Genomic DNA, 24,314 nt, shown 5'->3' on the forward strand with positions numbered 1-24,314 from the left:
CTCAGTCAGAATTTGTCCATTTCGATAATTTTATTTATAAATTGCATAATAATAATATTAATAATAATAATAATAATAATGTAGAGCTTCACAATTTGTCTAGCCTCTCTTGTAAAAAAAAAACAAAACATCTGAATATTCTTGGATAACAACAGCCAAAATAGTATTCAAATCAATTTCAATATGGTTCGCTTTTGGGGCTTCACACTTTTATATTGCTCATTTTTTATTTTAAGAATGAGGTCGAAGATTTATAATACAAATGTTTGTTCTGTAAAATGTTTTCTCTATTTAAAAACAATCCCGTAGCAAAAGATGACTTCTCTTATGTTAGATTGTTAAATAAAAATATTTGTTAGCACTGGCCAAAACTGAAGTCTCACCGAAGCGACAGCCAATAAAGGATTCCACTTGGTCTTAAAGCCTTTTTCAATTGGTTATTTTCACTTATTAATGAAGACATAGCAGTCAAAATAAGACAAATGATGCCTAAAGTAGGGCCCGCCGGCCAAAGTTGGCCTATTGTAACCTTCGATGTGGCCCCCATGCCATCTGAGAGGAGCAGTGAGTATGATGGAGAGGGTTGGGACGAATGCCTTTAACATAGAGATCATCATTTCTAATTTGAAGTAACCTTTTTTGTTTGTTTTATTGCTGAGCTACAAAAAAAGCAAACTGAAATGAAATGTTTCAATTAAATGTTGTAAATGAATCAGATTTTTAAAATGTAAATACTGTCACTCGACGAATAGAGAACTATGCAGAAGCAACAGCAAGCAAATCAAGGCAAAAACTAGTGTAATTCTGTTATAAATGAGATTGTTTTGTTTTTATTGTAATAAGTTAATTATTAAATGTAAAAAAAACTGTATTAGTTAATATAAAGCAAGGTTTTCTAGTCATTTCTAATCATTATTAAATAAATTATGAAATTTACCATGGCAACTATATTTACCTTCGACCCACTAACCTCAGTCAAGTTTGGTTTTTGGCCCTTTATAAGAAAAAGTTTGGGCACCCTAATCTAGATCAAATACAGCCAATCACTTTTAAGTGGCATGAATTGGTGTTGTATATGACCACACAATATTCTTTCTTTTTCAATTTGTATATATTTAAAGAAAATGTGCATGATGTAAATAAATGGTCCATGATGATCAGCTGTCAGACTCCCTTTAAGCAAGGCAGATAGTGTATTTCCCCCTCTCTCCTCAAAATAGTGCTACAGATAAGGAGCTTAAATGGTGGATTATATGAGCCGCTGGATCAGTAAAAGGGTAAAAACAAGCACATAGTTGTGTTCACTGCCCCACAAGGTCAGAGTACCAAACAGGAGGAAACACACAAACACAGTCAGTGATCCTTTCACACATCTATCACCTTTGCTCTACCACAGCAAACCCTTTAAGACCCTAAAAAAAGAGTATTAAAAAAATGTATTATTCTGAAGAATGCTGGAAATTGTAACTAGTGACTTACATATTAAAGTAGTATGGAAGTCAATGGTTACTGGTTTTCAACGTTCTTCAAAATATTTTCTTTTGTGTTCAACAGAAGGACAAAACTCAAACAGGTTCAAAGAGGCCATGTAACATTCTGAACCCATATTTTGCCGACTGTGGTCAAACAAAATATGCAAAACATGAGTGTCAATAATGGCATTCTATTACAGTCCTAAGAGCAAAACTCCTTTCAGTCATTCCTCATGGTCTACCTCCATTACTAATGATCCATTTCTGTAGTGCCAACAGTCTGCTCTCTAAACATTAGTGTAATACAGGAGTCTGATGAGGGTGAGGGTGACTGCCCTAAAAAGCAGCTTTGTGTATGTTGCAGCTCTGAGCTCAGACAATCTGCATTGACCCGACAGCAGTCCCTTCCCCCATTCCTCCTGAGGGGGCTTAATCTCTCCCACCAGCTTCACTTTCAGAGAAATGCAGTGCACAGATGATATACAACAAATAAAAGTAAAATTAATCAAACTGATGCATGCTGCCGGAGTGCTTCATTATGTCAAAGTGGCATTATGTTAGTCAAATGCAAGTGAGAGCGTAAAACTGTTTTTATTACTCATAGGTGGAATAATTGATTAATTATTATTTTAATTTAGTTTTATCATGAAGTGTACAGACACCTTTAATATTTATTTCCAAACACAATGTTTAGCAAGTATCTTATATTCAACACTAGATGTCACTATGAAGTCAAAAATGCCTTACAGGAGTAAACTTTTCAGATTAAAGGGATGGTTCGTCCCAAAATGGAAATGTACTCATCATTTACTCTCTCCTTTTGTGGTCCCAAGCCTTTATGAGTTTCTTTTTTTCCACTGAGCACAAAAGAAGATATTTTGAACAATATTGGTACAGGTAGCATTGACATCCTTGGTAAAGAAGTCAGTGGCTACTGGATTCCAGCTTTTTTGTCCATAACGAACACCATGTTCGAGCATATGAGTTTCCACCAGTGCACAATTAACATGATAATGTATTTAATTAGTCAGAACATGTCCACTCCTCTTTAATGGCTGTGTGAAGTTGATGGATGGGTGACATGTCCGGTGAGTCTGCTGGGCGTGCAAGGACTGGGATGCACAGTGTACAGATCCTTGCAACATGGGGCAGTTCTTTATAAGGCTGCAACATCAGGTGCTGTTTGTAAGTGAATGGCACAACAATGGGCCACAGCATCACGGTTTTACTGCGAATTCAAAATGCCATCAATAACATGCAGCAGTGTTCATTGTCCATAACACTAGCCTGCACATACCATAACCTTAGCATTGACACCATGGACCATTCGATTCACCTCTTTGACATCAGCAATGCCAGAAGCCATCAAATGTGAGCATTTGCCCACTCGAGTCAGTTACGATGACTTCCGTCTTTTGGATGAGACGTTAAACCAAGATCCTGACTCTCTGTGCTCATTAAAAATATCATGGCACTTCTCATAAAGAGTGTCCTGGCCAAATTTCGTCCATCGGCCTTTAAGAGTCATGGCCTTACAATCATCCCAATCCACTGAATTGACTCTATCACTGTCCCTCCACTCCACCAATAGCTGGTGTGTGGTGAGCGCACTGATGCTGTTGTCCTGTGGCTGCCGTCACATCATCATCCAAGTGGATGCTGCACACTGGTGGTGGTGTGGAGAGACCCCCTCATGATTGTGAAACACTTTGGGTGTATGGCCATAGACAATAAATGCACTATATAAATACACATATTACATTACATTTACACTACATTACAACATGTAGTCAGGTCAAGACCTGAGGTGATTAGGGTCATTGAGATTTATGGTGTTGTTTTGCCACAACGTCATGGGCAATAGAATATTTATAGAATCAATATATTTTTTAGACATACCATCACAGATTGTTAGGACAAAAACTTGTTTTAACATGAAAAAGATATATTTTTATCATGTGTCATGATATATGCACTTATTATGTATTGAACAAAAGCCACTGTTATTAAAGGCAGAGTGCTGAAATCATCAGCTTCACTGTTTGCTCACAAACAGGTGAGTGAGACCAAATATTGGCTTTAGATATTCCCAAAATAACCACACTAGAGACAGAAAGCGAAGTCTTTGGAAGATTCCAGAAGTGTCTGGGGTAAGTCTGTTCTCTGTAGGTTCATGAGCACTGAATTGTCCTGGTGCTCATACCCCCAACATCTTCGCAAAATCAAGACATTTTCAAATATCTTTATAAATAAACTGCATATCTGACGTCCAGTCTTGTTAAAAACTTCAATCTGTGACACAAACATTTTGTTGTACCTTTTAACTTTAATGATGTATAATGATTGTATAATGAACTTTAATGATAATGATGCATTTTAATTACTATAATACATGTGATAAGCCAAAATATTCATGAATTTGTTAAATGAATGCACCCAGTTCAATTATTATTATTTCTATTATTATTATTATTATTATTATTATTATTATTATTATTATTATTATTATTATTATAGCTATAATTGTCATATAATTCAATTGTAAATGGTCAGTTTTGTTTTTGGTTGTATTGTCATTAGATCCTTTTATTCATTCATTTTCTTTTCAACTTAGTCCATTTATTAATCAGGGGTCACCACAGTGGAACGAACCACCAACTTATCCAGCATATGTTTTATGCAGCGGATGCCCTTCTAGCTGTAACCCATCACTGGGAACCATCCACACACACTCATTCACACACACACTATGGACAATTTAGCTTACCCAATTCACCTTCGTCTGTTAATTATTGGTTTGACTCTTTCTCCTATTTTTGTTTTTTGCAATTTGATGAATGAGTCTTACTGTTTTGAATGCATTTATATATTTTAGAGACAAGTTTTTTTGTTTTCTTCTTTTATGTATGCATCCGGAAATAATGTGATCAAATTATAATCATCCTTAAATTTTATTTTTATTTTTTTATTATAAAGTAATTTCTAAAAATCCTGCTTCTCTAGGCCAAATGTGTCTGATAACTCATGAAATGTCTGTTAGAGGCCAATATGTTAGTTCTAAGGACATCTATAAGATAGTGTGCTCCAAAACAATGACAAAATTTTGCATTAAGAAGATTGCAACGAAGATCTAACCTTCCATGCTTACTTGTCGCTTCTACCTAAATGAATAAAAAAATAAGTAAAATAAAAAATGACATTACCTCATATTTCAGTTTTCCATCTTTCAATCTTATAACCAAACCCATTTTCTCTAGTATCTGAAATGTTCCACCCCTTCAAGACTCTATCTATTACTATAGACAATTTCAATGTGCTCATCTCATTAGCCCATGCATATTTCCTGCGTGTTATCAAACTATTTCATAACTGTAACTGTAACAAGTAATTCAATTATAACTAGCTATCATAACATTATTTATCATTATGTGGCTCTTTTTTGTGAATTGTCGGAAGCTATAAAAATTAGAAATCAATGGGATCCAGAATGCATTGCACTGTAGTTTGATTTTAGCCACACGGAGCGTGCAAGTGCCGTTAAGATTGTCGTTATTAATTGTGATTAACTCTGAGCGGGAGTTTCGTGAGGAGATTGAAGCTTTAATCGAGTAATGTTCTTTTACTGTGTTATTTTACTCTGACAACATGATTTCTTCACGCAACATTATTGACCTACAGCATCTGATGGATCACTCTCTATCGGTAATGTTCAATGTGTGCTTTATAAGCTATAGCTAATAATGCTTTTGGCTAAGAAGGCTAACGCGCCCATGTTAACGTTAACTTAGCCTTGAAAGTCCTAACATTTAAAAAGTTGTACGGGTATAAAATAATAATTAAAGACAAAACTAATGTCCACATAAGGATATCTGTCAACAAAAATCGGCAGTCAATAAGGTTTAGTAGGACCATTTCTGTCATAACTTATTTCACTTTCTGAAAATAGGTTAGTGGCTTAACCTTAAAATTATTTATATATTTATAACTTAACTGTATTACAACTTTTAAATATGAATTGTACAAAAGTTTGTTTATTTTATTACTTTGGGAATTGTAACGTGTTTAAGCTGTCTAGCTTTTTAAATAAAGTTAAAATAGGCTGTAATAATTTTTCAAATATATTTTTCTAAAAGTATAAATACGTAACTTTATAATACACTAAGTTACTTCAAAGTGTGCTAAACGTGTGTTAATAACGCGGGTAATAACGTGGTGTTAATATTTTATTTATATATCATGTTGTTACAATACAAAGTATTATTAGAAAAAATATATATATTAAATTAATACTTATGTTTAACGTTAGTTGTATAATTTGTTCAGCTTTGCAAACTGGGTTTAATACAATGTACATTAAACATTTTGCAAGGCTGAACAAACTACATTTAACGGATCTTAAGTTGAAGCGCGTTTTGTCGTTGTAAAGCGCGCTTCAGCTTATGATACATGTATGTGTAGTTTATTCATGTTGATATGTACACATAATAATGGTTTACTGCTGGACATCTTAGTAAACTAAAAGTTAATCCTCACATTCTAAATAGAACGCGTTCTAATGACGTGAGAGCTGCGGCAGGGTTATATGCACGTACTTTATTAGAATTCTTTGTTGGGTGTTCTGGCGTTGGTTGTGGTTAGTGGTTTTGTGCGATTTGCGATTTCTCGATTGATTTACGGTTATTGATTCACGGTTTTTGACACTTTTTTCGGACTTCGACTACGGCTTTGGATTTGCGATTTCACTTTGACACTCGGATACGGTTTTGGATTTCCCGGTAACGACCCTTTTCTTCTGACTTCGACTGACGGCTTTGGACACCCCTTGGATTTGGTTGCTTAGCAAAACCCCCATAATGGGAGTTTTATCCCTGTGTGTAAGTATAAATATTCACACATACTATTAGGCCTACTAGTAATTCACAAATGCTTGCTGTTAGTATTAAATTTAATGTGTGTGTGTGGAGAAAGATAATACATTTTATGTTTAAACGTACACTCATAGTTACTAATAGTTCACACTCATTAGACAGCTGTATGTGCACTCACTTTCTCATTTCTAACCCTCTTTCTTGTGCAGGAGGAAGCACCGAGCAAGGTGTTCGGTGTTCCCTTGTCACATCTGAGGAAGACCGGACAGATGAGACAGGGGCTTCCTCTGGCCTTCACACACCTAGTACGCTTCCTCGAGAAGCATGGTGAGTGCTAGCTTGGTGTTTGACAGTGTTTCCAAGTGTTTGTCACGTATGCTGAGACTGTATTTGTGAAATATGTGTGTAGGCCTCAGTACCAGAGGCCTGTTCAGGGTTGGTGGTACAGTATTGCGGCAGTATGAACTGAGGAAATGTTTTGATCGTGGAGGCTTCCCAAAAATGAGCATTGAGGATGTTCATTCCTCAGCCTACGTCTTGAAACATTTCCTCAGGACTCTTCCCGGTGGTCTCATTCCAGAGCCATTCATGTTTGAACTGCTGAAAGTGTTCAGGAGTAAGTGAAGGTTTTGTGAGCTTGCTCCACATCAAAATAGTTTTATCAAATTGTTCAACTCTGGAAATATTTTATCTTGCAGTGTTCAGACTTAGCAAACGTCACAAGGCAGTGAAGAAAGTACTGGATACCCTTCCAGAGGAAAATTACAACATCCTCTGCTTTCTAACGTTCTTCCTGTCCCGAGTGGCTGCCGAGAGTCATGCCAACTGCATGACCACCACCAACCTGTCCATAGAATTTGGGCCGATCCTCTTTCAGTAAGTGTTTGTATATCTGTATTCAGCTGATGGTGTCTGTACATTATGACATAACTTAAAGTCTGTGTGAAATGGAGCTGTCAGTCATAATAGACAGTTGGGTGTCTGGTACATTTATTAATGTAACATGCTTTTGTTATGTGTGTGTTTGTGTAGTGTTCCTCAAGGCCCCACAAAGCTTGAGGAAGAGGAGATGTGTATCAGCTTTACGGAGTACATGCTGGACAACCTCAGACATCTACTGCCCAATATGTACCCTCAAGCATCTGCCACCAACACAGCAGTGAGTTAATACTTGTGTTTGTCAAATGATATCATTTGTGTGTGTGACAGGTTTTTAAATTGAATCAGGATATTGTTAAACTGATGAAAACAATGATAGATGATTGTTTTGGTTTAGTTTATGTGTGAGACTGAAAAATGGGTTTTGTGTGTTTGAGGAGGGAGACAGTGTGTCTGAGGCGGGAGGGGACTTCACTCCTGAAAAGTGTGTCCAGCAGGTGCTTCTCACAGAGACCAGGTACAGATTCTAAACACAAACACACACTACAGACTGATACTGCTCACATACCTCATATATATACCCCAATAAATGTACACACATAGGTTTACATTGATGTATTGTGGAATGCTAGTCATCCATATTCATACTTGTGATGTGTTTGTTTTTTTAAAGCTCAAAGCCACTAAAAATTGGGCGACTTGGGCGTCTGAGAAGACAATTTTTGCATTTTTGGCAAAAATTTGGCTCCTGCAATGGCAGGCGCAAAGTGGAAGAGAGTGAAAAACCCTCTGCGGCTGGTGATGTTCAATGCATGTCTCCATAGCCAGTGAGAGACTGAGGGAGGGTGAGGGTCACCAGTAAACAATGGGGTTGGTGAGGGTCACCGGAAGGCACAGATGTTGGTGAGGGTCACCAATGTGAGGACGTCACCTGGACGTGAGGTGCAATCACAGATTTGATTATGAAGACAAAGACAAGGCAGATGCTGATTCTGAAGCAGACTGAAATAAAGCTTGTCATCTTCAGTCAGTTGGTGTCTCTCTCTTTCTTTATGTCTGCATACTCTTACTGTATACTTCTGTTTTTTTGTACTCAAATGTTCATATCCTTAAATGGATTTACAACATCATAAACGTGGGTGTTACAAAACTGTTCACTTAAGAACACCCTAAACCTGATAAATTAACAGCAACTAACTGCATTGACATCTTTAGTGTGCAAAATTAAAAGTGTAAAGTTTTTATCATGAAATATTTTAATTAACTTTTATATTTAATATTTGGATTAAAAATTTCTAGCTTTTAATTAAAGTTCTGAAACCACCTTACTCATGGCATTGGATTTTAGGCAAAAATAGACTGTAGCACCATGAACAACATTTGTTAGTCTGCTATTTAAATTCTACATAAATAAATACATTAAAAACGATAAAATTATGTCAATCATTGCAGCTATTACCTCAAATACAGTAACACGAGTAACACTGTCACAGAAACTCATTGTGCAGAAAAACCCAGTCATTCACTATTAATTTAGTCTCTTGTTTAGTGGCTGTGTCAAAAATGTCCAATCAGCAGCAATGTGTATATAACACACATGCTATAAAGATAATAACTCTTGTTTAGGATACAAGTGGATTTTCCTTCACTTGAAATGTTTATCATTTCATCCTTAAGTGCGAAGCTAATGTTGGATCACAATAATTAGTTTCCAATTCGCCTTTACTCAATGGGATATTCTCATTTATTCTGTCCTTTTTTATTACTTTTTTATTTAGAAGAGAAAAAAAATACAGAAGGAAAAAAAACAAGAAACAAAGCAGTTGTCATATGGGTTACAAAATAAAGTCAATACATTTGAAGTACATTATCACAAATTGTTTACAATCACATACTCAGACCATTTTTGCCAGTATTTGTTGCACTTTTTTAAAATCAAATCTTACAGTAGGTTAAAAGTCAGTCTCTCCATTACAATTCTATTGAGCCCTTGTTGGAGGATCAGCCTGAAACCATTTTCGATTTATGGCTTTTCTGCTACTTACCAAAAGGATCTGAATGAAGTATTTGTCAATAGTTTAAATAATTTTTGGTATTTTCCCAAGATATAATGTAATAAATGAGTAGTCCAATTCTTCCCCAGTTATGTTTTTATTTCAGTCACTATTTCATACCAGAAGGTCTGTATTTGTGGGCAAGCCCAAAAAATGTGGAAATGGTTAGCCAATGAGGTTCCACTTTCAACACCTGTACGCAATGCAGACTGTACGCAATGAAGAACCTCATCTCTCGAATTTGTGGTTTTTGCATGTGTGACACATGTCTGTCCAGTCTATGGCAAGCTGTTTTAACTTTTATTCATCCTCAGGATAGGTATTCTTGATATCAACAATTTAATTCTTGATATCAACAATTCAGTTTTGATATCAAAATGGTAATTGTTGATATCATAAATGTAATTGCTGATATCAAAAATTTAATTGTTGATATGAAGAATTAACCTTTTTGATATTAACAATTTAATTGTTGATATCAGCAATTACATCTATGAAATCAACAATTCAATTTTTGATATCTGTAATTGTATTTTCATTAGTTAAATATCACCATAGACTGCCATTCACATTTAATTGTTGATATTAAGAATTGATTTCTTACTAGTTGAAATGCAATTCTTGATATCAATTATTTAGTTGTCGATATGAAAAATGTAATTGTTGATATCAATAGTTTATTTGTTGATATTAGGAATTAAATTGTTGATATCAAAAAAATACTTTTCAACTAGTAAACATATTATTTTTGATATCAACAATCAGTTTGTCACTAGTGACAATGTTAATTTCTGGTATCATAAATGTAATTGTTACTAGTGAAATTAGTAATTTTTGATATCAAAAATAATTTCCCTAATTGTTGATATCAGAAATACATTTTTACATATCAGAAATAACAAATGTAACATGTTGAAATATAATTGCAGGTATCAAGAATTAACATTTCAACTAGTGAAATTAAGTTCTTGTTATCAGGAATTGACATTTTTACTAGTAACAATATAATTCTTGATATCAACAATTTAGTTTCTGATATCAGGAATGCAGATTTTTTAAATTCCAGTCAGAAAATAAGTTATAAATAATAAATATAAAATAATGAAGTCAAAATGGGCGACGCAGTGGCGCAGTGGGTAGCAAGTTCGCCTCACAGCAAGAAGGTCGCTGGGTCGCTGGTTCGATCCTTGGCTCTGTTGGCGTTTCTGTGTGGAGTTTGCATGTTTTTTCCCTGCGTTTGCGTGGGTTTCCTCCGGGTGCTCCGGTTTCCCCCACAGTCCAAACACATGTGGTACAGGTGAATTGGGTAGGCTAAATTGTCCGTAGTGTATGAGTGTGTGTGTGTGTATGTTTCCCAGAGATGGGTTGCGGCTGGAAACTTATCCGCTACGTAAAAAACTTGCTGGATAAGTTGGCCGTTTATTCTGCTGTGGCGACCCAGGATTAATAAAGGGACTAAGTCGACAAGAAAAGGAATGAATGAATAAGTCAAAATGGCTAAAACTTATTTTTCGATATCAAAAATTATATTTTTAATATGAAAAAAGCTGATTGTTGATATCAGGTATTGCATTTCCACTAGTACAAACCCGAATTCTTGATATCAAAAATGACGTCATTACTCGGAGGAAAACATTCATGATATCAAAAATTTAATTTTAACTAGTAATAAACATATTTCTTGATATCTGTAACTTAATTCTTACAAGTTAAAATTGAATTTTCACTAGTAATTGTTATTTCAAATTTCACAAATTGCTTTTTGGATATGTGCATATATGAATTCACCAATGTGCATAGTACTGACAAATTTGCATTTTTGATATCAACAACTGAATTTTTGATATCAACAATTGCATTTCCACTAGTAAAAACTATAGTTATTGATATCAACAATTACATTTTCACTAGTAAAAAGTCACCATAGGCTGCCATTCAAATTGAATTGTCGATAACAACGAATGAATTTCTACTAGTAAAAATTGGTTTGTCACATTTTAGATATCATGAATTGCCTTTTTGGATATGTACATAAATTAATGACGAGTGTCATCCTGTCTTTCCAATAGGCCGGTGTTCTGACTCACGGGACAAACCACTCCCCTTTGCGTGCGCGCACATCGCACACTTGAACGCAGCTCGAGTATATCACATCTATCTCCAGCCAACCACCCGTTTTGTTATTTCTCCTGGAAAACTCCCGTACATCCACCCCCCAGTTCTCATCTTTTTGGTCCAGTCTCCTACACACCAACGCCTGAGAACCGTTATATGGTACTACAGTTACTAAAACCTCAAAAATCCTGTGACCCACCCCCTGCTCTCCCAGAATTTTGGAGTCAAATGTTGGCGGTTTCCAGCAGTTTATCATAGGCTAAACATTTTTTCGATTGCTTTGTTTCCACAGTTGGCTCCAAGAACGAACATAGACCTTAGTTTTCTAAATGACCAGTAGCACCCAAATATGCCAGGACAAGGCAATCTGCTATCTGTCGATGGATTTATATTTAGTTTTGCTAATTATTATGTGGAGTGATTAACTTAACGAACTACATTCCTTCTTCCCAGTAAACTTCCCTTTTCATCACAATTTGTAACGTAGAGTAGTTGTAAAGTAGTTGTTTCTCCTACTTAGGGTAAACAAACCCTTAATACATTTATACAAACAAATCTGCTTTAAAACGTTCTGTCCCTCGAGCATTCGCTTGATGTTTTTAGCTTTAGCCTGCTAGCACCGTTAGTCAGCTAAAGCTACTGACCTCTTCCATTCATCAATTTTCTCACTTACTGGCTTTGCTCTTCACCTTGTACAATGTTGCTTGTGTGTCTGCCTTTAAGTGCAGGAGAAGCATCAATGGAGGCGTTGAAGCTGGAGCTGGAAGAAGTAGAGTCCCAGATTCGCTGCCTCGAGGTGAAGCGGGCGCGGCTCTGGGAACAACGAGCCCTGCTCGTTGTGCCCCATGCTGCAGCTGCCTCATCTGAGGTAAGTGGACGATACAACCACAACACTTCCTCTACCTCAACACCGTGAGTGTCTCTGTCTAGCACACCGGAGACACAGTTTGCCCAGGCGTCGTTCACGCTAACACCTGGCTGCCACGGCCCCTTGGTGTAGTCGCTTAAGGTGCTTACCAGGTCCCTGGGCAGAACACCTCCTCCTCCCGTATTCGAGATCTCCAAGGAAAACCGCTTCGCCCCTCTCCACAAGACAGGTTGCGATGTGGCTATCATCGAGGGCTCCATAGTTTGCCACTTCCATGCCGCTTCCTCCAAAGGTAACAAAGTACGCACTTTCTGCTTCCCTGGTGCCCGCGTTAAGAATATTTCTACACAGAAACCTACAATCCTGAGCGCTGCCAAAAGCCTCGTTGCTGTCATCCTCCACGTGGGGACAAATGACACCGGGCTCCGGCAGACGGAGATCCTGAAAAAGGACTTCAGGAGCCTGATCGAGACGGTTTGACACACCTCACCCGCCACGCAGATCATCATTTCTGGACCGCTTCCTACCTCTTGCCGAGGAAATGTAAGGTTCAGTAGACTTTTTGTTCTAAATGAATGGCTAATAACATGGTGTAAAGAACAGAAATGGCTCTTTGCCAAAAACTGGAATCTTTTCTGGGAGCGTCCTCGGCTTTTCCGTGCTGACGGCCTGCACCCCAGTCGAGCTGGAGCTGTACTCTTGTCGGACAACATCTCCAGGACGCTTCGCTCTATCTGACTAGTAAGTAAAAATTCACATTATAGCCATATAGACTCTTGTTCGTCCCACATAAATACCAGTAATGCATATCTGGCTAGCCCCATAGAGACTATGTCTGTTCCTCATATTATTAGACCAAGAAATAAACGTACTGTGTGCTCCAGAATTAATCTATTAAAAATCAAACCAGAAAAACGGTAAAAAGTGAAAATACAAATTTTGTAAAGCTTGATCTCCTAAACATCAGGTCAGTAGCACCTAAAGCACTTATCATAAATGAAATTATAACAGATAACAATCTTAATGCACTCTGTCTCACTGAAACCTGCCTGAAACAAAATGACTAAAGCCCCTTTCACACAGTGATACCGGTAAATATCTGGAAAATTTCCGGAACGACTTTACCGGTATATTCAAAAAAGCGCTGTTCACACAGGCGAGGACGTTACGGAAATTTTCCGGAAAAGAGCATTCACACATCCATTAGAAAATACCGGTAAATTCTGACATCATTCACCACAAATGAGCTTTAAACGGCTGCGCTTGTGTTTGTAAACATTTGACTAAATTACAAACTCTGTGGATGATCAATATTGTGAACAACTTTCGCAAGATCACTTTCGCATGTCAAGATGTTCATAATATGTGTGTGTGGTGGTGCTTACAGGCTGTTTCACAGGCACACACCAAGCTTGAAGGTAAACAGCGGCTTATCATAAGCATGTCATCGATGATTATTTACACAGTTGGCATTAAGAAGAACATATAAACGTGATCTGACTAACTTCTAGCAGCTAAATGTGTCTGGAAAAATATTTAAAGGCTTTTATTCTCACAAACCACGCGGACGTAAATGCGTCTGACTGTTGTGATTGGCTAAAGCAGACGTCTCACGTCAGCACGTTCTAGACGTGCACGCGCTTATTACGGCAATCTTCCTTCTGCATTCACACAGCGCAGCATTCCGCCAAATTGCCGGTAATGTTACAACATCTCTTTCCGGAAAATAGCCGGAACGAATTTACTGGTATTTTCAAAAAGGACCTCTTCACACATACAACCTTTCCGGAAAATTGCCGGCAATATTCCGGAAAGGTCTGTATGTGTGAAAGGGGCTTATATTAGTTTAAATGAAGCAACTCCTCCAGTTTTCTTATATAAACATGAGGCTCGTCAAACTGGTCGTGGTGGTGGAGTTGCATCAATCTTTAGTAATATTCTTAATGTTTATCAGAGAAACGGACTTATGTTTAACTCCTTTGAAGTATTAGCGCATAATGTTATGCTTCCGGATATTATGCAAAAACCTATGTTATCTAGGTTTATTGGAAAACGATATATATATTAGTGCTGTCAAAATTAGTGCGTTAACGCATGCGATTAATTTGAAATAATTAACGCGTAAAAAAAAATTAACGCAGTTGCAGGTTTTTTTTTTTCTTTACTTCCTGTTGTGGCGGACGTGTTCAACATGCAAAGAAACATGGATAAGGCCAAGGAAGCACCGCTCAGGCACGTTGTGTATGTCTGTGTGTCAGGGGTGGAGTGAGCAACGTATCTGAGTAGGGGAGTGTGCGCGCGAGATGTACATGAAGATCGGTGGAGGTGAGTTGCGCGCGACGTACCTGAAGAGCGGTGGGGGCAAGGGGCGGACTGGCCATCGGGAGCACTGACATTTCCCGGTGGCTTGACGGTCAATCTGGCCTGCCGCCGTGCCGTCAATTACCTCACCTCGACATGCCATAGGCTGCTTGCAGCTTGATGGACACCTCAAACCACGAATCAGGCGATCGCGATTACCATAAGGTCCAATCATTTCAGCGATGCACTGCCAGATTAGCTATTTGCATACTAGCTACAACTTCAGTCAGGCAAAAACACGGAACGTAAACAGAAAGGAGGAGCAAAGAGGAAGTGCATGAAAAGAAGAAGAGCCCTGGCCGTAGAAGCAGAAAAATGCAGCAAAATCACAACTAGGTTTGCGACCAAGGGAGCAGGTTGGTCAGAATACAGCACATTTACAGTTGAAGTCAGAATTATTAGCACCCCTGAATTATTAGCACCGTGAATTATTAGCACCCTGAATTATTAGCACCCTGTTTAATTTTTAAACATAATAGTTTTAATAACTCATTTCTAATAACTGATTTATTTTATCTTTGCCATAATGACAGTAAATAATATTAGACTAGATATTCTTCAAGACACTTCTATACAGCTTAAAGTGACATTTAAAGGCTTAACTAGGTTAATTAGGTTATCTAGGCAGGTTAGGGTAATTAGGCAAGTTATTGTATAACGATGGTGTGTTCTGTAGACTATCGGAAAAAATTATAGCTTAAAGGGGCTAATAATTTTGACCTTAAAATGGCTTTAAAAGAAATTTATAACTGCTTTTATTCTAGCAGAAATAAAATAAAAAAAAGACTTTCTCCAGAAGAAAAAAATATTATCAGACACACTGAAAATTTCCTTGCTCTGTTAAACAACATTTGGGATATATTTTAAAAAGAAAAAAATTCAAAGGGGGTCTAATAATTGTGACTTCAACTGTATTTAATCATTTGGCAGATTTCTGGGAGATTATCATTCATTTGCGGGCATCCGGGAGTCTCTGTGCATTAGCGAATACTCCCGCAACTTCCGGGAGATTTGGGATGTCTGGACTGGACTGTCTTAGGAACTGGATGAATGTAGAGGATTGAGAAAAATTGTTTCTACTTTATAATTAATGTTCTCAACTCACAGCAATACAACTTTACATTAAGTGCAATTGTTTGTATTCAATACTTTATTGTTATTATGATTTTCCAATTTCCGTATCTGCAATGCCTATTTTGGCATTTTTTGCAGTCCACTTAGAATCCAACATGGAATTCAATGTTTTCTTTATTGGCACTGATTGATTTGAAATTTAAATGGTATTAACATGCCTGTGTTTTTATTTCTGTAATAAATATGGCTGTCAAGCCAGGATCTTGATGGTTTATTGTGGGTGTGTTATTTACATGAAAAAATCTGTTACAAGTTAAACAAAAATTCTAATAAACAATTATATTTTGAATTTAAATAGTTTTTGTCTTGCGTTTACATTAATTTTACATTTGAATAACCAAAATTACACATTTCAGTATTTTAAATGCGATTAATATATATATTAATTAATATAATATAATTAATATATTAATTAATTAACAAATGTAGTATATATATATATATATATATATATATATATATATATATATATATATATATATATATATATATATATATATATATATATATATATATATTACATGTTTTTGAACTTGTGGGGGAGCACCCGGGGGAAACACACACCAATACGGGGAGAACATGCAAACTCCACACAGAAATGCCAACTGATCCAGCCGAGGCTCGAACCAGCAACCTTCTTGCTGTGAGGTGATTTTGCTACCCACTGGATCCCATTGGATTCTTTATCTTTTACAATTTCCCATGAAGACCAAACTTATATGACATTACGAGACATTTAAACGTAAGAGGAGGACCAACTGGAAATAAATAAAAAAAAGTTGGTTCTTTTACATTGTGGTTTGAGACTTGTTTTTTTGTGAAACAAGAATCTTCCATTGGCCTCTCATGTGAGATAGTGCTGCATTATGTAGGATGTGGTTACAGACAGAGAGTTGCATACGACATGAAAATCACAACCTTGCAAAGATTTTAGCTTTGAAACCTGGATGGGAAAGAACACATTTCTATTTTGCGACATCAGTCTGCGTAATGTTGTTAAACTTCGAGTAAGTGTGATGCTTATCAAAATCTATACAAGTTTCAGTTCACAAACTCACTTCAAATTTGTGAAACGTTTTTTTAAATTGGTTTCAAGTAATAAATAAGTAGATTTTGGATAACTAGGTTGTTTTTTGCAATGAAATAAAGAGAAATATTTTTTTTTTCTTTTGAAATAAATACAATTTTATTACACTTTTAAGATAAAAGGCGCTTTCTTTTTTTCCATAGAAGTTGATGTATTGTGTGTATGTATTAATTAGTGTTTATTTGTATTGTATGTATTTGTGTATATGTATTTTTGTATGTTTTTCTTTGTACTGTTTACTTTTACCTGATTACTCTTGGTATGTTTTTTTTTTCTCTGTCTGTTTTCTTTATTTGCATAATAATAAAAAAGTGAAACTAAATATATAAGCAACTATATCTGATTTGTATATCTGCATTCAGAAATGACCATACTATATCAAATGCAAATATGGTAAAACAGCTAAGCCATCAAAGGGTTAAGTAACAATGAGTTTGAAAAAAAATGCACCAGCCTAGAGGACAGATAGCAAACTTTTTTGTCCTCCCACTTCGCTCACTCTGGCTTTCTGAGAAGATCCTGCAAGTACTGACTCAACGGTAGGCTTGAGATGAATCTTTCTAGAAAGCAAGCATGCTTTTAACAACTGTCCTACTGTTATTGTATTGTACTGGTTTACTTAACCTTCTGTTTTTACCTCTCGCAGCATAAAAAACATCTCCAAGATCTCAAAAAATGGTGGTCACAATTAATCCAACTACTGAATTGAACCTTTCAAGCTTCGACTGGAGTGTAAACACCACGGCAAATGACTCTACATTTAATGAAACTGCGGATATGGTCATCCGCTTGGCTTTAATTGTCCTTCTTTTTATCACCATGGTGTCTCTGGGCTGCACAATGGATATCTCAAAGATCAAGGATCATCTCATGAAACCCAAAGGAGTGGTGATTGCAGTAGGGGCTCAGTATGGCATCATGCCCTTCACTGCCTTCTGCCTGGCAAAGCTGTTTCGGTTAAGTCCTATGGAGAGTTTGTCTGTGCTAATTTGTGGCTGCTGTCCAGGAGGAAACCTCTCAAACATTTTTGCTTTGGCCCTCCAGGGAGACATGAACCTCAGGTAATTGCTTAGACAATAAACAGTCCTGTTGCAGACTAATGAGGGAGAGATGAACTTTGCCTTATTGAGATTATGATCTGCAAAAAAAAAGCATGTTTACAATGAATGATTTTCTTTAAATTATTTGATTTGCTATTAGAGAAATAATTCAAAAACAGCAGCACGTGTTTTATAAGCCCATGTGCTTGCATAAGATGAATGCAAACTAAAGTTAGTTCTCTGTGGTTCTTGGAACTTGAATTAGATTTGTTACATATACTATCAAACAATTTGCAGTACAACTTTTATTAGCGTTGATGTTCCATGAAGAAACTTAAACATCCAAAAATTTTCTATACTGTATATCCATATAGAAAAGGGTTTTGATTTTTTTTAATAAACGTTCTTCAGAATTAGAAATTATTTTAAACTTATTTTTCGTACAGTATTATATTATTTTTAACTGTTCACCTCAAGGTGTTTTGGGGAACCAAAAATGGTTCTTCAGTACTGTAAAAAAAACTCCCTTAATTTTTTAGTATAATATATGAAATGTTTTGTTATCAAAAATAATTCTTTTGAAAAACAAAGCATAAAAACAACTTTTATCTATTAAAATCTTGCATAATTAACAGGATGTTTTTGGTAGATAATCTTGCAGGTTTATTCTTGTGGTTTTCTAATTTCATTATTTTCTATAATGATATGAGTTCCATGTAGTTTTAATTTATTGCATTAAAACATACAGTAGCAGTGCAATATGGCTGTATATTGGCACTAATGGGAGGATTGTGTTGGCTCGAGGACACAGGCCAAGTGCCTTAGTGTGCCCCACCTGTGATCGTGTATATAAAAAAGAAAATCAAACACAAACAGTCTCAAAAACCCTTTTGTACAAGGAACTACTTTGCCTCCACCATTTCTTTACATCTGCAGCTGACAGTCAGAACAGCAGAAACCTTGCTACTTCACAAACATCACTTTAGAGCTAGTATTTGAATGATCCTCTAGCGTAATGTCTAAAGTGATATCAAAACAGGTTATTTTTGCTCACATTTTAAGATTATAATGCTGAATGGCATGAAATGCCATCAATCTACTGAGATTTCACAGTATTTCTCTGTTGCAATAGGGATATCACAATAACCCTGTAAAAGCCAAAGCAAAGCAGAGTCCACCAGTTTCTGACGTATATATACAGCACTACAAAATACATAAGAGAAAGATCAACTTAAATGTCACTTACCTTATTTATAGCGATTTTTTTCAGCTGTAATTTCAAATTTACTTTGAGAAAACGCTGAGTTTTTCTATCTCCAAGTACTTATTATGCGGTTTCTGTCGCCATCTTGTGGCGGAACGTTCGTCACTTTCTTTAGTCACAAAATCCCCCAAAATAAATATTTAAAAATAGGCACTATCCTTATAAATAAACTACATAGTTGCAATCGAAACAACAACATTCTCAACTAAAATCACTCAAAAGTATATTATTTTGTCCAACAGCAGCAATATTATCAACCTGTAGTTTATCCTCTGTCGCTGTATGTGGGCGGAGTAATACACAAGGGTGAAGAGGCTGAATGAGTGCTGTTGCAGAATATATCAGCCAATCAGATCAAGAACCAGACAGAACTATTGTATAATAGATATACGTCTATGTGTGATTATAATTTTGACATTACACTTCTGGATAATGTATTAGTCACATTAATTTTATTCTAGTTTTTATTTTTTTGTGTTCGGTTAAAAATAATTTCTTCGTGTTTGTCTAGTGCTGTCCTCTTAAGCGCAGTGCATCAATAAGTGCAAATGCGAGGATATTTATAATTTTCTGTAAACGATATAAATAACTTTTTGCGCATTAACAGATCTTATAAGATCTTATCTATAGATTCTTTAGAACACACATGCTTTTAAGCTCATAAGCTTGCATACGTTTGATGTAAATCTACAGTGGTTTCTTGAAATTTGTATCTGATTTGTTAAAACTACATATATTATATCACACTAAATACTACACAATAAAGGTTCTTTGCTGGCATTGATGGTTTCATGAACACTCGTGAAACATTCCAAGAGGTTTTACAGTGGTTCTTCAGTTCACACGTTTTAAACTTTCTTCAGAATAAGCAAGTCGGCTTTCTAATGTTCATTCATTGTTGTTGTTGTTTTTTTATTGTTGTTTTCTAGAAAACCAAAATGGTTCTTCTATGGCAATGCTGTAAAAAAACTTTATTTTTAATAGTGGATTTATATGTTGTTTTGAGCAAGTCATCAGAGTGAAAGCACATACTCTCTTATTTGAGTATTTTCTCTCTCTCTTTCTCCCAGTATTGTGATGACCGCTTGTTCCACAGTCCTGGCGTTGGCCATGATGCCCCTCTTGCTCTACCTGTACAGCTGGGGTTTCTCAAACCTGGTGGATTTTGTTCCCTTCACTGGAATCATTTTCTCTCTTATTTTGATCCTGGTGCCCTGTGGAATTGGAATCCTACTCAACTACCGAGTGCCCCAGTATTCTAAGATCATCACCCAGGTGGGTCATAATTTATGCATGACATAATAAATGAATGTATTATTGCCATGTATTGTTTGGATCCTAATTTAAAATGATTAGATTTCCCAGGTAAAAGTCTGCAGAACGGACCATAAATGTGTGCTATGCTTGAAGTTACATCTAGACATAATTCCAATATAATAATCACATTTGTGGCGGTTCATTCCGCTGTGGCGACCCCAGATTTATAAAGGGACTAAGCTGAAAATAAAATAAATGAATGAATCATACAAGTTCACACAACAAATATATTGACATAGAGAAACAATATTGCTGGAATTGTTGTAATAGCTAGTCAGGTATTCACCCTGCTTAAAAGAGTTAAGGTTTAAAGACCATTGAGCAGAAGTATATGCTTAGAATACAATTCAACATTGCATTGAATAAATATTGTACATGGGTGTGGATGCTAGTATCGTTCCTGTTTTCCTATGAGGTGAATGGATTTGATTAACTTTCCTCTATACATTTACAATGAATCAGCATTTTTGAACAAATCAATTGTGTGAATGATTCAATATTTTGTTCATAAAAGTTGAAAGCGGAGTTTTTAAGGCAACAAGGCACATCCTGCATCCTTAAACCATGGTCACACTAGTCTTTGAGCATGCTAAAATTGTTTTAAACAGGAGCTAGATGAAACAGGATGATGCAATACTGCAAAAATTAACAATTCATTCATGTTTTACATTTCTGCGCCCACATTATTTACTTTTTAATTTACATTTTTAATGTACTATGACACATGTTGGACAAAATGGCGGTTATTGATGGGGAGGGGGTTGGGGTTACAGAATATCTGCTTCCTGATTTGCTGCCTGTCAATCAAACTGCAGGCAATAGGTCAATTACAATGGGATCTCTAAGGATTTTGGTATACTGCTTGAACATGCAAATTGAGGTATTGCACACAACAGAACCTCTGGCTGCTGAAATACTTGATAAAGTATTGCAATTGTAAGTAAATGCAAGCATATTCTCTGCTATTTTTTCTGTTTTATATAGGCTGGATTGACGCTCATGCTGATCTCTTGCATTGTGATTGGCGTACTTGCTGGTGTGGCTGATGGAGGACAGATTTTCAAAGTACTGTCATCTCAACTTGTAGCCACTGCTGCATTGATGCCGTTGACTGGATACATATTTGGATATATCCTGTCCGCACTGTTTAGGATGAATGAACCGTATGTATGTCCACCGCATGGAATTCTGACACAACCTGTAATGGGTCTAACTATAATCCACAAGACTCTTTTTTTAAAGCATTTGTGCTCTTGCATCCTCAGTTGCAGACGGACTGTGTCTATGGAGGTCGGTTGTCAAAACATCCAGCTTTGTACCACAATCCTGAAGGTGGCCTTTCCCGCTGAGATCATTGGTCGGCTGTACTTCTTTCCAGTCATCTACATTGTGTTCCAGATTGTCGAGGCGCTGATCTTTATATTCCTGTTCAGATGCCATCAGAAACTGAGGCCATCTCAAAAAGGTTATAAACTGAATATAGACCGAATGCAGTAACCTTGAACTAGAAATACATTTCTGGTATAGGAAAGTTAATCCGCTTGTTAAGTCATGACGTTTTGGTGACGTATGGAATAAAGTTTAGGGTCCAAGCCGCTACTTATTTGAATTGAGAAAATATTAATTTATGGCCCCTTTTTAGTCATATCACACTTTAACGTGAATTTTCTATAAAATCATAGTGTACACATCAGCATCTGCTCTTGCTGCATCACAAACACCAAAATTTAAACTATTTTAAAAAAGGATAGTCACTTTTTGGCCATCGGATATTAGGTATGAATATATATATATATATATTGTGATCGTGATTTTCGAAAGTTTTACAATCGCTTTGTAAACGTGTATTATTACCATTTCATTTGTTTCGCCATAGTTTGATAGAGCGCTTGGACCCGGAAGTCACTTCGTATGACGTCACTCTTAACAAGCGGAAAAAGTCGTAGATGATTAAAAATGGTACAATCCACTTACCTAACCACCTAAACGGGATTGTAATTGATAATTGTAACCACAGGGAGTGACACCAACAACAGAAGTTTGGATCCACGTGCAGGTTTATTCTTAGTCAGGCAAGCAAGGGTCAATTCAGGTGCTAACAGATATATGCAGACAATCCAGAATCATAGTCAAATAACAGGCAGATGGGCAGAGGCAGGCAGCAAACAGAATTAAACAAGTAAGAAAGGCAAAGGATCAAAAACACAGCAAAGGCTGACAGAGGAAACCGCGTTGTAATGTCACTGTGACAGATAACAAGACTCTGCAAAGTGAATGTCCATGGTTATTGTTAGTGAAATCCTTATGAGAGACGATCACTGGTAATCGTGACAATAATATGGTGATGATGATATAATACAGGGGTTCCCACACTTTTAGGCCCGCGACCCCCAAAATAAAAATTAGTGTCTGGCGACCCCCACTTTCCTCGAAGGTGTTTATAAACATACAAACATTGAACACAACATGCGCACACACACACACACACCAATATGAACTACAGTAGTCAAAACAATGATCAAAATCTTCTTGAAAGGCTGATGGCTTTTAATTTACATGTTGTTGTTTTAATGTAACCATTAAATACTATTTTGTCTTCTGTAGGTTAAGGATTAAATAAGGCAATTCTAATAGTTTAATTATATAAGACTATAAGATATCACTAAGTGACCCACGCTCATTGTCTCACGACCCCCACTTTGGAAGCAACATATATAATTTGAAGTCTTATATATTTATACTTATTTATTTATAGTTTTCTCTTTTCTTTTGCAGGAACACAAGCCTACAGAACAGTAGAAAGAGCAGCTGAAGTGACGAATGAGCCCCAGCAATGACATCTGAAGGTCACAGTGAAAAAAACACCACAGACAGGCATGAGCGCAAGGTGAATTGATTATTGCAATCTTTAGTAAAGAGCAGAGAGAGTGAGGGAAACATTAACTAGTATGGAGCTGAACGGTCAATACTGATGCTGATGTTGTTTTTGTTGTTGTTTTTTATTCGAAATTGTTCTAATAGCAATAAATGTAGCTAATTTTATCATCAGTACTGTCCTCCAATCTTACATGAAACTCATTTTAAAAAGCTGTTTATTCATTCATTCATTTTCTATTGGATTTGTCCAATAATTAATCAGGAGTCGCCACAGTGGAATGAACCACCAACTTATCCAGCATATGTTTTACGCAGCGGATGCCCTTTCCCATGGATAGGAAACATCCATACACTCTCATTCACACACATACACTATGGACAATTTAGTTTATTCAATTCACCTATAGCACATGTCTTTGGACTGTGGGGGAAACCAGAACACCCGGAGGAAACCCACGCGAACACGGGCAGAACATGCAAACTCCACACAGAAATGCCAACTGACCCAGCCGAGGTGGTGAACTGAATAAACTAAATTGCCCATAGTGTATGTGTGTGAAAGAGGGTGTGTGGGTGTTTCCCAGTACTGGGTTGCAGCTGGAAGGCCATCTGCTGTGTAAATCATATGCTGGATAAGTTCTGCTGTGGTGACCCCTGATTAATAAAGGGACTAAGCCGAAGGAGAATGAATGGTCAGGAAATGTTAATTTTTTTGGGGTGTACTATCCCCTTTTGATACCTTTGAAATGTGAAAAAGATCTTTTTTTTTTTTTTCAAAACACAAAAAAGGGAGTTTAGCAATAAAAGATGTCACATGTTTTCTTCTTGAAATGTACTTAATAATATACAGAATTCAGGTAATTGCAGACAAAAGCTGAGGTAGTAATGTGTTGTCTGCACATCCAAGAGAAGCCGATTCACATAACTAATGTACTGATATACATGTGATTTCTGCAATTTTGTGCCTTCATATACTGT

General features: G+C 36.4%; 3 protein-coding genes across 12 annotated transcripts in view; all 3 read left to right on the top strand.

Annotated features, from left to right (window-relative positions):
• The window catches only part of LOC147839360 (uncharacterized), a 963,858-nt gene that overhangs the window by 453,325 nt on the left and 486,219 nt on the right, over positions 1–24,314 (top strand). The gene's annotated exons all lie outside the window — the stretch shown is intronic.
• Positions 4,962–23,627, top strand: slc10a1 (solute carrier family 10 member 1). Of its 9 annotated transcripts, none has more exons than XM_087298310.1 (7): positions 4,962–5,174; positions 12,112–12,997; positions 17,485–17,899; positions 20,213–20,417; positions 21,444–21,622; positions 21,725–21,924; positions 23,235–23,627. In XM_087298310.1, exons 3-7 carry the CDS (start codon positions 17,514–17,516, stop codon positions 23,294–23,296), a joined length of 1,032 nt encoding a protein of 343 aa, XP_087154436.1. In that variant the 5' UTR covers positions 4,962–5,174; positions 12,112–12,997; positions 17,485–17,513; the 3' UTR covers positions 23,297–23,627. The 9 variants fall into 9 exon arrangements, 5 of the variants coding, with proteins under 5 accessions (XP_087154436.1, XP_087154437.1, XP_087154435.1 ...); XM_087298311.1 differs by having other exon boundaries at positions 5,012–5,174; positions 12,112–12,799; XR_015518492.1 differs by having other exon boundaries at positions 5,018–5,174; positions 12,112–12,799; positions 21,444–21,626.
• LOC137488585 (rho GTPase-activating protein 1) lies at positions 5,625–10,337 on the top strand. 2 transcript variants are annotated; one of them, XM_087298312.1, is made up of 7 exons: positions 5,982–6,346; positions 6,550–6,667; positions 6,750–6,956; positions 7,039–7,216; positions 7,373–7,499; positions 7,657–7,736; positions 7,893–10,337. In XM_087298312.1, the coding sequence occupies exons 1-7, from the start codon at positions 6,326–6,328 to the stop codon at positions 8,041–8,043; spliced, it is 882 nt and encodes a 293-aa protein (XP_087154438.1). In that variant the 5' UTR covers positions 5,982–6,325; the 3' UTR covers positions 8,044–10,337. The 2 variants fall into 2 exon arrangements, with proteins under 2 accessions (XP_087154439.1, XP_087154438.1); XM_087298313.1 differs by lacking the exon at positions 6,750–6,956 and having other exon boundaries at positions 5,625–6,346.

This window comes from Danio rerio, chromosome 20 (assembly GCF_052040795.2).
Source record: "Danio rerio strain M-AB ecotype USA chromosome 20, GRCz13ab, whole genome shotgun sequence".
Lineage (NCBI taxonomy): Eukaryota > Metazoa > Chordata > Actinopteri > Cypriniformes > Danionidae > Danio > Danio rerio.